Genomic DNA, 14,532 nt, shown 5'->3' on the forward strand with positions numbered 1-14,532 from the left:
GTCTGTGGGTTCGAGCCCTGTATCAGGCTCTGTGCTGACAGAGAGGAGCCTGGAGCCTGCTTCAAATTCTGTGTCTCCCTCTCTCTCTGCACCCCCCCCTCAAAAATAAACATTAAAAAAATTTTTTTTAATTAAATACTTAACCTTGCTTTGTACAATAATTTTTTCATTTTTTTTTCCTTAAATGCTGCTTGCAGTGCACTACATAAATACTACATCCAACTAACGTATCTTAGCCTTTGGTTTAAAAAAGACACTCTTGGGGCGCCTGGGTGGCGCAGTCGGTTAAGCGTCCGACTTCAGCCAGGTCACGATCTCACGGTCCGTGAGTTCGAGCCCCGCGTCAGGCTCTGGGCTGATGGCTCAGAGCCTGGAGCCTGTTTCAGATTCTGTGTCTCCCTCTCTCTGCCCCTCCCCCGTTCATGCTCTGTCTCTCTCTGTCCCAAAAATAAATAAACGTTGAAAAAAAAAATTAAAAAAAAAAAAAAAAAAAGACACTCTTGTAGGATGTGGTTTCTACTTAAGAATACAATAAAAATATATATATAAAGCACACACATGTATAACCATGTGTATGTGCACGTACATTTGAGAAAAATGTACAAAATGTACATAAAGAGGTCTGACAAAATCCCAAACTTTAAATAGCTGTTACTTCACAAACCGGAAGGTGTTAAGACACTTCTGTATTGTTGAGGGTTTTTTTTCACAAGTACTTACAGCTTTTATTTTAAAAAGAAATGGAAGGAAATAGCTCAGAGTATAAAATTAAGTACTATTAAAAAGGAGATGGCAGATAAATGATCACAGCATACAAAGACAACAGATAACTGGATGGTGGAAGCAGAGACCATGGAAATAAATAGTCTGCAACTAAATGACAATCAGATGACTTGGGAAACAGGCAAAACTATATGCTCTAACAACCTTGTTGAACTGTACATGCTGAAGCGCTTATTCGTTTTATGACCACTACCACTTCTTATTGCTTAAAGCAGTTGGGCAGGCAGGAGGGTCAATGTCTGGGGTGCCAGGGTGGCTCAGTTGGTTAAGTGTTGATTCTTAATTTCAGCTCAGGTCATGATCTCAGAGTTGTGAGATCAAGGCCTCTGTCATGCTGCATGCTGAGTGTGGAGCCTGCTTAAGATTCTCTCACCCCTCTTCTCCCTTCCCCTCACTCACATTCTCTCTCTCTCTCTCTCCTCTTTCTAAAAAACTAAAAAATAAATAAAAGAAGAAGGGTCAGTGTCTTCAAAGGCACTGAAAATTAATTATCAACAGTAGGAACAGAGACACAGGTGTGACATCTCAGCTCTACATCAAGATGGAAAGAACTGAGAAGTGTGCACAGACTTTGTAAAAGAGCTTATGCTCTTACTGCTCTGTTTTCCTATTAGGGTAATTAAGCTTACTTGATAAACAGTTCAAAGTCTTAAATCCCTTTTACAAAGGTAGCACAAGGGAATGGGAAGTTAATAATGCCGTCATATTGACAAGTCTCACATTAAATACTAAAAATCCCAAATAGACCAGGACTATAAGACATTTTGTAGAATGGGAGCATAAATAAGATATGTGTCCAAATGTCTAAGATAAATGTCCAAATGTTCTAAAACCTGGTAAAGCATAACTGCTGAGAATGTTTTATAAGTCTGTTTGAGAAAATGCGTATCTACACCCTATTTCCAGGCATAAGATCAAACAGAGTTGTCTTAAGTTCCAACAATTAGAAGGCCTAAATTTTGTGGTACCGTTCCTTACCTGTTCCAAATCCTGCACCAAGGCCAGTTCCCAGAGTCCCAGGTCCTGGTTTACTTCCAAAAATACTACTCCCACTGGTATTTGTGCCGAAACCTAGAAGGACAAAAGAGTGAGTGGACTGTACTTTTAATATAACTCTCAATTTCCTGTATAAGGGAATTTTTAAAAAGGCAGTCTGACCCTAAGCTTTGTATCCTGTCAGTTAATAATATTTAGAAATCCTAAATGGCAGGCTACTTTAACATTTTTAAAGTTTTTTAAATTTTGATGCCTGTAAACAGACCCCCATATCTTCCTATTTACTTAATTATGTTTCAGACTTGAAATATTAAAGCAAAGTGACTATGCTTGAGCATATACATTCCCTTTGTAAGACTCAAACCTATTTTTGATGTTTAATTAATGGAAGAAAAATGAATTCCCTCCAGCTTTCACTAAAAATAAGACAGGGCACCTGGCTGGCTCAGTCAGTAGAAAATGTGGCTCTTGATGTCAGGGTTTTGAGTTCGAGCCTCACATTGGGTCTACAGATTACTTAAGTAAACTTTAAAAAAAAAATTTTTTTTTTAAAAATAAGACAGCCAACAAACACACTTTATTGAATCTAAAGGTTCCTGCTAACAGAAATTTACCTATAAAATTTTCTACAGTAGTAGCTCTGGTTTTGAACAGATAAACCCTGCATGGGCAGTAATGTGTGGCTGGCTGACCACACATGAGGAACTTTAATCCTCATCTTTCACCTTTATGAGGTGTCATAATCAAATCAGCCCACAGGAGCACTCAAGGACTCAGCTAGCTGATATTAAAAATAATGTATACATAACTTTTCTTGGGTTGAACTGTTTCATTATCAGAGATGATGGATAGTTAAACCATCTTCCTTCACTATGACTGATCTTTTAGAGAAAATCCTATTAATTTCCCTTGAAAATCCATAGGTTTCCCCAGAAGAAACCTATACTGCATTACTGCTATTATTTACCTTTTGTTCAGATAGGTCCACAAAGTTTCTGTACTCCTTTTGGAGATGATATCAACAAAACAGCTAATGAACATAACATTCATCTCTTGTTTTTCTTCATAAAGATTTTATTGTTAAGTAATCTCTACACTCAACATGGGGCTCTACCTCACAACCCGGAGGTCAAGAACTGTATGCTCCACCAACTGAGCCAGTGAGGTACCCCTATCATTAATCTCTTTTGATAAGAGGAAACAAAAATCAATTAAACCTTGTTCATGAAATACTTGAAGTCTTTTTAAAAGGTATCATGGAGGGGAACAGCTCTAAAAGATAACAGTCTTAGTAAAGAGTATCTTGGAATATATGACACTATCACCAAATAAGAATATTATACTTAGTCATGCCAATCTTTGGATTATTATCTCAATAGAAAAAGACCAAGAAAAAAGGCTGAAGAATTTAAATAGTTTGAAAATGTATTTTTAATGTCATTTAGAAATACATGTGATCAGGGGTGCCTGGTGGCTCAGTCGGTAAAGCATTCAACTCCTGATTTTGGCTCAAGTCATCATGATCTCATGATCAAGCCCTGCGTCAGGCTCTGCACAGAGCCTGGGATTCTCTCTCCCTCTCTTTCTGCTCCTCCCTTGCTCACGTGCTCTTTTTCTCAAAATAAAAAACTAAAAAAATGCATGTAATCTGACATAATCTATTTAATTCATATACTCATTAAATCTTTTCTTCAATTGTGCTAATAGCTATGCCACAAAACAGTACTGCTACTCAAACACAGTTTTTGGTTTTTTTAAAGAAAACAAATGTACTTGGAAATATTCTTTTTTGAGTTAAAATTTAACCGGAAAGGGTCTTCCATTCCCATAAATAGCAGAAAATAAGATACTTGTGAACTACCTCAAACCCACACGAGGGAAATAAGTCCCAACTTACACTGTTTATACCACACATTTCCTCAGATTCTTACTGACAAATGTTGATCAACTCTGTTATTTCAAAACAGTTTTTAAAGTAAAATTAAAGATGATTAATTAATGGTTAATTAATTTACAACAAAGGAGCCAAGAATATACAAAGGAGGACAGTTTGCCCAATAAATGGTGCTAGGAAAACTGGACAGCAAAAGAATGAAACTGGACCACAATCTTACACCATACACAAAAATTAAAGACTTGAACTGCAAGACCTGAAAGTATAAAACCCCTAGAAGACAATATAGGCTGTGAGCTCCTATGTAACATCTGTTGGGGCAATGACTTTTTGGATGTGACACCAAAAGCAAAGGCAACTAAAGCAGAAATAAACAACTGGGACTATATCAAACTTAAAAGGCTTTTATACAACAAAGGAAACCATCAACAAAATGAAAAGACAAGCTACTGCATGAGGGAAAATACCTGTAAATCACACATCTGATAAGAGGTTAATATCTATATAAAGAGCTCAACATGATAGCAAAAAAATAATCTAATTTAAAAACGGGCAGAGGATCTGAATAGACATTTTTCCAAAGAAGACATACAGATGGACCAAAGACATATGAAAAGATGCTCAACATCATTAATCATCAGGGAAATGCAAATCAAAACCACAGTGAGGGCTGTCTGGGTGGCTCAGTTGGTTAAGCATCCGACTCTTGGTTTCAGCTCAAGTCATCTTAAAGTTTATGAGCGTGAGCCCTGTGTCTGGCTCTGTGCTGATAACACGAGGCTGCTTGGGATTCTCTCCCTCCCTCTCTCTCTCTCTGACCCTCTCCCACTTGTGTGTGCATTCTCTCTCTCTCTCAAAATAAATAAACGAACACAAATAATTTTTTACAATAGCCAAAATACTGAAAACAGTATTTTGTATTTTAAGTATCCACTGATGGATAAATGGATAAAGATGTGGTATATACATACAATGAATATTATTCAGCCATAAAGGAGAATGACAACATGGATGGAATTTGAAAGCATTATGCTAAGTGAAATAAGCCATTCAGAGAAAGACAAAACTGCATGATCTCACTTATATGTGTAATCTCATAAAACAAAAGACGAGCTTATAGATACAGACAATAGATTGGTAGTTGCCAGAGGCAAGGAATGGGAGATGGGCTAAATGGGTAAAAGGGGATCAAAGGTACAAACTTCCAGTTATAAAATAAATAAGTCATGGGGATATTATTTACAGTATGGTGATGACAGTTAATACTGTCTTGCATATGTGAAAGTTGCTAAACTAGTAGATCCTAAATGTTCTCATCATAAAAAAATGTGTAACTATGTATGGTGACAGATGTTAACTATTAACTAGACTTACTGCAGTGATCATTTCACAATATACACAAATAACAAATCCTTATACCTGAAACTAATGTTATATTTCAATTATATCTCAATTTAGAAAAATAAGCCTAAGGACTTAAGTATTCAAGTAGCTCCTTAACTGCTCCATACAGCATAGAAGAATCACTGATATATTGCCCAACATCATCTTATTATTACAAAAAGAATCGACCTTTTTAAACTGTTGCTCCCACATATAGGCATTCTGTCTGTAATTCCTCTCCTGAAACAATTCTATTCCTCTATTCACTGAGAAATTCAGACACTAGGGGCACCTGGGTGGCTCAGTCGGTTAAGTGTCCGACTTCGGCTCAGGTCATAATCTCACGGTTCATGGGTTGAACCCCACACAGGGCTCTGTGCTGACAGCTCAGAGCCTGGAGCCTGCTTCAGATTCTGTCTCCCTTGCTCTCTGCCCCGCCCCCACTCACGCTTTGTCTCTCTCAAAAATAAATAAACATTAAAAAAAATAAAAAAAATAAAAAAAGAAATTCAGACACTTATCTTATACTCACTTAATCTTAAACTCGTTCCTGCCAGGAATATTTACTAAGAAAATGAGCTGATGACTCTAAAGAATGACTTAAGGATCTTGCAACACCAACTGTGGCAGCAGGTACTCCAACTTACTTTAGGTATCCCAACTTTTAACTCTGTGGATTAACCAGCATCAGAATGAAACAAAATCCCGTAATGGATAATGTGTGACCAACAATAACTTAGCAACACTCTGAATCTTTGTATAACCTTATTCCATTTCCAGATTTGTTATATGGCTTATTTCCAAATCGGAAGATTCTTCTGCCCACAAACTCAAAGTTGAAAGGTTCCCAAGACAAGAGAATCAAAGAAAGCCTTACCTAGCTCTGGATTCCTCAAGGGTGGTAATGGAAATTTAAATTCACCCAAGAGTAGAATAAAACTTGCCACCCTGCAACTCCCATCTGACTCAGAGGGAATCATTACTCTTAGGGCCCCATTTGTTCACCCTTGAAATCATTTAACCAAGTTTTAGTGAGCACCAATGCTATGCCAGGCACTAGGTCAACACTGGGGATTAAAAAAGAAAAAAAATTAGGACCATTCAGATTCATCACAAAAGCTAGTGAGGCATTTTAGATAAAAATGAAATCTTTCATTTTCAAACCACTGGACAGGAGTGTGTGTGTGTGTGTGTATATACATATCCAACAAAAAAAAAATCTCCAAACATATCAGAAATCTGCAACCATGGAAAAACATCAAGCCCAGCCCACTTCATCATTTTAGCCTATATAAGCAAATAATAACAGTGTTTCTGAACATGAAGCATGCTACAAAAAAAGACATGCATTTTCAAAGGGAGGGAAAATTGGCTCTTGAGGGGTTAAATGAATCATAGATATACAATGGTTTATGGCCCTTGAAAGGGCCACAGTACATAAACAGACACACAGTACATATGTGATATTAAAATCTCATAGGATGAGAAGATAACTAAGAAACAACTGGTCTAGGGGTTCCTGGGTGGCTCAGTCAGTTAAGCATCCAACTCTTGATTTCAGCTCAGGTCATAATCTCACGGTTCGTAGGTTCAAGCTCAAACTCGGACTCTGAGATCAAGAGTGGCATGCTCTTCCAAATGAGCCAGCCAGGTGCTCCACTGACCATGTCTTTTTACTCATCTTCCACTAAGTATCCCCAGTGTGTAATGATGTATCTGGTATGTAAAATCCTTAACAGATATTTAAACTATTATTTCCCTTGATCATAAAATGAACTTTCCTTATCTAATGCAAATTATGTTAATAATTTGTTAAAAATTTGATTAAAAGCTTAATTAGGTAGTTACAGAAGACATAATGTTCTATTAAAGTTTAATTTTTTTAGCATTATCTCTGAAAACTAGTTTAGGGCTGTATTTTAATTACTATTCAATCTTATCTGTATTTTCTGAATTTTTTATAATGAACATATTCAAAAATAAACTTTTGCAGCTGAAGGAAAGCTTCAACTTTTGATAAGAATCATGAAATCTCAAAAAAACAAAAATCAAAACAAAAATGACAACAAAAAACATTTAAAAAAAAATCATCAAATTTGTACACTACTTCCCTATTTGAAACCTGGCCTAAGAGAATGTGTTATCTCGGGGCTTCTGGGTGGCTCCGTTGGTTAAGTGTCCAACTCTTGGTTTCTTTGTTCAGGTTGTGATCTCACAGTTTTGAGTTCGAGCCCCGCATCTGGTTCTGTGCTGGTAGCATGGAGCCTACTTGGGTTTCTTGCTTTCTCCCTCTTTCTCTGCCCCTCCCCTGCTCGTGCTGGTCTCTGTCTCTCAAAATAAACAAATAAACTTAAAAAAAAAAAAAAAGTGTGCGTTATCTCAACTGCATGTGTTTCATTTATGGTTTCTCAACTATTGGTGAGGTAATCCAAAGGAAATGTATTTCCTTATTTTGAAAAATTTCTATCTCCATTAGAGAAGCAACTTTCTACAAAGTAATACTGCATGTGTTGAATGGCCCATTTTATCCAAAGCAGGGAGTTGGGAGCCTAATAATGAGGTAAGGCAATTTATATGTAAGTATGTCAACCCATGTCTATGATTTTAAACCTTCCCCTCTGGTACCTCACATCAAGCCACAGCTTACCTGAGAATTTTTTAATATTCCCAATCATATGAATCAGGAGAATGATGTGTGGTATAGTCAGTGTAACTTTAAGAGAGTCAAACCTGCTTTTTTATATGTACCAAAATTGGAAGTGTTTGTATTGGTTCCTAAAGTCAGGGTTGGTTTGTTACCAAAGAGCCCGCCACTGGTTGTACCAAATGAAGGAGCACTGGTTGTGCTGGTTCCAAATGTAGTAAGCTTGTTATTGCCAAACAGGGTCTAAAAAGAACAAAATACAGGAAAAATTTAAGTAGTATAAAGACACACTCCAAACAGTAAACAGAGGTTACACCTCAGGTATACTGGATTGGATGTGAGGGAAGTGAGAGAAGAATGTCATAACTTTATGAAAAAGTAGGAGGAGGATGAATAAAGACTATAAGAAAAATATACTAATCTGAGCAAGATGGGACTTTACAGAGCATGCTTCTAGCCTGAGAAGTGAATGGCAACCCTTCAGCAAACACAGTATTTCAGTACAGCAAAGAAAATAATAAGGTAATCAAATATTTTTTTTTACCTGGTAACAGAAATGTTCATGTATTTAATTTGCCAGCAGAAACAGTTACAATAAAAAATTTAAACATGCTAGAACATGGATGAGCCTTTAAAACATTATGCTAAGTAAGGTGGTCACAAAAGACTACATATTATGTGATTCCATTTATATGAAATGTCCAGAATAGACAAATCTGTAGACAGCAGGCTTGAGGTTAATTGGGGGGAAATGAGAAATGACTACTAATAAGTATGAGGTTTCTTTTTATTAAGGTGATGAACATGTTCTCAAATTGACTATGGTAATAGTTCCACAATCAGTCGGTATACAAAAAACTACTCAATTATAAACTTTAAGAGGGTGAATTGTATGGCATATGGATTATATCTCAATAAACTGGTTACTAAGAACTTTTTGAAGAATTATATAATTTTCTCAATTTCTCATCTCAATTAGCTGCCCAAAGAAAAGTTACGAAATAACAGATTGCTATTTCCCTGAAAATCACATTTTGGGATTTTTCTTTCTTTTTCATTTTCTTTTTTTAATTATCCACCAACAGCATGTTCAAAGCTTTTTTTTAACGGGTAAATAAGACAGATTGGCTGTTTTATATTGATTCTTATAGTTTAAGTGGTAATACAGAATTTACTATTATTTTTAGGGTCAAGCGCACTCCTAAATAGTTGTTTACTTAAATGACTGAACAGGGAACACAATTCAGTTAAGCCTCCAGCTGCAGGAAAACCATGAGATCACCAACTTTAGCAACTTGGAATTCTTAATTCTCAAATATCATACCAACGTATCACCCAAGAGAATAGAGCATAGGAACTAAAAATTACCTGACTTAATAATGAAAGCACTTCAATTTAGACTCAACAATTTAACCAATTGGAGTGATACTGTGCTATTAAGTAAACTGTACATAAGCATTGCGACAAAGAAGTTTAAAAAAGAACTTACTACTTGAAAATTAACCTACTAAAGTTACTTATTTTTGTACCAAATAGCTTTTAATTACTATCAGCATTGTCTAAGACCTAATAAAAACACTTGAAAAATAGTTAAACCTTTCTTAGAAATTCTTTAACAAATTTATACATATCTTCAAATTAGATCAACTATAATAACCTACCGAACCGACAGCACCAAATCCAGTATTGGGCTGCCCAAAGAGACCTGTTCCTGTTCCAAACGCTGTCCCAGTGCTGGTGTTTGTAGCTGTCCCAAAAAGACCTCCAGGCTGTGAGGCTTGGGTTACTCCAAATAAACCCTGCAAAAGGTATCTACATTAAAAGATATCCTACAAGTCAGTTTTAAGAATCTTAAGATTAATAATAGCTGCCATTTTGGGTGAGCCTGGGTGGCTCAGTCGGTTGAGCATCCGACTTCGGCTTAGGTCACGATCTCACAGCTCATGAGTTCCAGCCCATGAGTTCGAGCTGTGCTGACAGCTCGGAGCCTGGAGCCTGCTTCGGATTCTGTGTCTCCCTCTCTCTCTGCTCCTAACCCACTCGCATTCTGTCTCTATCTCTCTCAAAAATTAAAAAAAAACCATTAGGGGCGCCTGGGTGGCGCAGTCGGTTAAGCGTCCGACTTCAGCCAGGTCACGATCTCGCGGTCCGTGAGTTCGAGCCCCGCGTCAGGCTCTGGGCTGATGGCTCGGAGCCTGGAGCCTGTTTCCGATTCTGTGTCTCCCTCTCTCTCTGCCCCTCCCCCGTTCATGCTCTGTCTCTCTCTGTCCCAAGAATAAATAAAAAAAAAAAAAAAAGTTGAAAAAAAAAAATTAAAAAAAAAAAACCATTAAAAAATGTTTTTAAAAAACACAGTTTATAAGATAGATATTATGCTAAATACATAAAGCATTATTTTTCTTCACAGCAATGAGCAGGACCATTTAAAAAAAACAAAAAACAAAACCCTCATATCTACATCTAAGCCCAATGAGTTCCAATGTCCTGGGCAGTGGTAAGACTTTATACTAAACTCTTACGCTCTAAGAGATAGCAGGATTGTAACACTGAAAACAAAATATGACAGAATACTTCATTTTCAGAGAGTTATGCCAAAAGAACTAATCAATGCTAAGCCGGGCAATGGACTTTGAATCATACAACTGAAAACAATCAGCTGGCTGAAATTATCAATCTGGACACAGAGGCAGGAGTGTAATGTTAAGTCTTAATTTGACATGAGAAACTATACTAATTACAAATAAAGTTTATGTCATCCAGTGCTTAAAAAGATATTTTATTTATACATTAGTTAACTAAAGAAAAATATTGCGGGGCGCCTGGGTGGCTCAGATGGTTAAGCGTCTGACTTCAGCTCAGGTCACCATCTCACTGTCCGTGGGTTCGAGCCCCGCATTGGTTTCTGTGCTGACTGCTCAGAGCCTGGAGCCTGTTTCAGATTCTGTCTCCCTCTCTCTCTGCCCCTCCCCCGTTCATGCTCTGTCTCTGTCTCAAAAATAAATAAATGTTAGGGGCGCCTGGGTGGCGCAGTCGGTTAAGCGTCCGACTTCAGCCAGGTCACGATCTCGCGGTCCGTGAGTTCGAGCCCCGCGTCGGGCTCTGGGCTGATGGCTCAGAGCCTGGAGCCTGTTTCTGATTCTGTGTCTCCCTCTCTCTCTGCCCCTCTCCCGTTCATGCTCTGTCTCTCTCTGTCCCAAAAATAAATAAACGTTGAAAAAAAAAAATTTTTTTTAAATAATAAATAAATGTTAAAAAAATTAAAATAAAAAAAAGAAAGAAAAATATTGCACTAATGAACTATTGCTGAAATGAGAATTCAACAGTGATTTCATTCTTTTTGATTGCCAAGTAACACTCCATTGTATATATATACATCACATCTTTATCCATTCATCTGTCGATGGACATTCAGGCTCTTTCCATACTCTGGCGATTGTCGATAGCACTGCTATAAACATTGGGGTACATGTGTCCCTTCAAAACAGCATTCCTGTATCCCTTGGATAAATACCTAGTAGTGCAATTCATGGGTCGTAGGGTAGTTCTATTTTTAATTTTGTGAGGAACCTCCATACTGTTTTCCAGGATGGCTATACCAGTTTGCATTCCCACCAGCAGTGCAAAAGAGATCCTTTCTCTGCATCCTCGCCTGAGTTATTGATGTTAGCCATTCTGACAGGTGTGAGGTGGTATCTCATTGTGGTTTTGATTTGTATTTCCCTGATAAGGAGTGATATTGAGCATTTTTTCATGTGTCTGTTCACCATCTGGATGTCTTCTTTGGAGAAGTGTCTATTCACGTCTTTTGCCTATTTCTTCACTGGATTATTTGTTTTTTGGGTGTCAAGTTTGATCAATTCTTCATAGATTTTGGATACTAACCCTTTATCTATTATGTCATTTGCAAATATCTTCTCCCATTCTGTTGGTTGCCTTTTAGTTTTGCTGATAGTTTCCTTCGCTGTTCAGAAGCTTTTTATTTTGATGAGATCCCAATAGTTCATTTTTGCTTTTGTTTCCCTTGATTCTAAAGACGTGTTAAGAAGTTGCTGCGGCCGAGGTCAAGGAGGTTTTTGCCTGCTTTCTCCTCGAGGATTTTGATGGCTTCCTGTCTTACATTTAGGTCTTTCATCCATTTTGAGTTTATTTTTGTGTATGGTGTAAGAAAGTGGTCCAGGTTCATTTTTTTTGCATGTCACTGTCCAGTTTTCTCAGCACCATTTGTTGAAGCACCATTTGTCTTTATTCTATTGGATATTTTTTCCTGCTTTGTCAAAGATTAGTTGGCCTGGATTCCTTTCTTTATTGAGTGTTTTTATCATGAAAGGGTGTCAAATGCTTTTTCTGCACCTACTGAAGTGATCATGTAGTTTTTGTTTATTATGTTTATTAATTTTCCTATGTTGAATCAACCTTCCAGGATGAATCCCACTTGGTCATGGTTATCATCTTTTTCACATGTTGGTGAGTCTGGTTTGCCAAGTATTTGTAAGATTTTTGGGGTTTGAGGGGTGCCTGGGTAGCTCAATCGGTTAAGCGTCTGACTTTGGTTCAGGTCATAATCTCACAGTGTGTGAGTTCAAGCTCCGTGTAGGGCTCTGTGCTGACAATTCAGAATCCTTGGATTCTGTCTCCCTCTCTCTCTGCTTCTTCCCTGTTCATGCTCTGTCTCTGTCTCTCTCTCTCAAAAAAATGAATAAACATTAAAAAAATTTTTTAAAAATTTTTGGGATCTGGCTGTACTGGTTTTTAAATCAGATACAGTATCTCTAACTTAAAGGCCAGTTAAATTCTGAAAATTTTAATCAATAAGTCATACTTCTCATTAATCTTAATTTTATTCTTCCCAAAAAGAGTCCTTAGAAATAAACTGGTAAAGGGGCACCTGGGTGGCTCAGCTGGTTATGTGTCTGACTTCTGATTTCAGCTCAGGTCATGATCTCACAGTTTGTGAGTTCAAGCCCCCAGTGTCAGGCTCCGCGCTCACAGTTCAGAGCCTGCTTTGGATTCTCTTTCTCCCTCTCTCTCTGCCTCTCCCCAGTGCACATGCGCTCTCTCTCAAAATAAAAAAATAAACTTAAAAAAAAATACAGAAACTGGTAATGACTCTAAGGACTTTCTCTTTTGCTTTTTGCACAGAAATAGCAATTATCTAATATGGCTCTGAGTTTTAGTGCTCCCTTATTTGTTTTAATGAACTACACATCTTTGCCTGACTCTGCTTAAGGAAAAAGCTGAAAGAATATGCTGAAATACAGCTAGTAATTTGTAAGTATTTTCTCCTATACTCCATAGAATGATAGAGCCAATGTCCTAAAGTATAACCTTTAGTGGCCAATTCTAGCACATGAAGCAGCTCCTGGTGATAAGGAAATATGCTTGGAAAGAATAAGTGACCTGCTCAACAGCCCCTCAGTGAGGAGGGAGTAAAGTTTGGACTAGAATCTAGGCTTTAATTATTTACATTTTGCATATTCCTTTCTATATACTGTCAACCCTTAAGAACTACCGTAGAGGTAGAACTTGCTACTTTGATATGGTTAGAAGCCTCATTACTTAGTTCTCTGAATAAGACCTGGAGTTAATTAAAGGTCTGTTTCCTTACCATGGTATTAGTACTTGGCTGTCCTAGTGTGCTGGTATTACCAAAGGAAAAGCCAGTGTTCTGGGTGGTTGTGGCCTGGCCAAATGGTTTACTGAAGAGGCTGGTAGTCTGCTGATTCTGTTGGCCAAAGAGACCACCCGGATTTGTTCCAAACCCAGTTGTACCTTTCAGAAAAAAAGAAATACAGTAAAAATAAATGGAGAAAAGAAAAACCCCCTCAAATCTCACATTATTCAGTTACTGCAACAACATTAATATTCTTGACTAAATGATGTAGGAAATCTCCGTATCTACATATCTAAATGATGTAGGAAAATTTCATTCACTACTCAAAATAGATAACCATTTCACTTCCCATCCTTTTTCACCTAACTCTGGATTTAGTTCAGACTTCAATTCCTATAATAATACTCTGACTCCAAGAACCCTGGCTGGGCTAAGTAATCTTTTTTGAGTCCAAAACTTTCTTCTATTTACAAAATACCACACCACACTCAGAATCTATATGTGTATTTTAACCTTGTTAGATTAAGTTTTTCTTGAGAACAGAGGCTTTCTATTTCACATAGGATACACTGTATTTGATAACGAGTATGTGGCTAAACTACATCACAGGATACCAAGTCTGAAATGAATGTTAAATGCCACTTAAATATGTATTTATCTGTATATTTGCAGGTGTGTATAAATCTCTGTAAAAGATCACAAAACAGTCCAACTTTTGCGTGTTTTATGGAGGAAAATAATAGCTAGGGGAAGCAAACAAGATACCTTTGGTTACAGACTTTTTTGTGTCTCGTGAACTTTTTATCATACATATGTATTACCTGTACAAAAGTAGTATTTTCATAAAGTAATTTAGTCATCATCATAGACTTCCCTCTTTCACATCCCACATAAAAGCAATCTATCGGCAAATCTCATCAGTTCTATATTCAAACTGGGTCTAGAATCTGACACGTTTACTACCTCCATCTCCTCAGTCAAGCCACTATCATCTCTCATGTGAATGAAGCAACAGCTTTTCTAATTTATTTGTCTTCACCCTTGCCCCCTTAACAATCTTTTTTTCTTGAGTCTTTGAAGTTGAAACACAATGTTATATTAGTTTCAGGTGTACAACCTAGCGATTGGACAAGTCTCTAGGTTATGCTATACTCACAAGTGTAGCTACCACAATCTAAATATAGCAGCGTTCAGATGATCCTTCACTCATAATCACATGAC

At 37.2% G+C, this 14,532-nt stretch overlaps 1 protein-coding gene across 8 annotated transcripts in view; it reads right to left on the reverse strand.

Moving 5' to 3' along the window:
* NUP98 (nucleoporin 98 and 96 precursor) overlaps window positions 1-14,532 on the reverse strand; it is a 118,993-nt gene that overhangs the window by 80,269 nt on the left and 24,192 nt on the right. For 5 of the 8 annotated variants that reach the window (XM_047071140.1, XM_047071141.1, XM_047071135.1 and 2 more), the window contains 4 exons: window positions 13,306-13,469; window positions 9,362-9,499; window positions 7,805-7,943; window positions 1,762-1,854 (listed from right to left, as the gene is read on the reverse strand). In XM_047071140.1, the coding sequence (XP_046927096.1) occupies window positions 1,762-1,854; window positions 7,805-7,943; window positions 9,362-9,499; window positions 13,306-13,469 (534 nt within the window). The remainder of the gene's footprint in view (window positions 1-1,761; window positions 1,855-7,804; window positions 7,944-9,361; window positions 9,500-13,305; window positions 13,470-14,532) is intronic. The other 3 variants (XM_047071142.1, XM_047071138.1, XM_047071139.1) reach the window with 2 other exon arrangements.

This window comes from Lynx rufus, unplaced genomic scaffold (genome assembly GCF_022079265.1).
Source record: "Lynx rufus isolate CCGP_SWC_20201006 ecotype Redwood Valley unplaced genomic scaffold, mLynRuf1.p SCAF_9, whole genome shotgun sequence".
Lineage (NCBI taxonomy): Eukaryota > Metazoa > Chordata > Mammalia > Carnivora > Felidae > Lynx > Lynx rufus.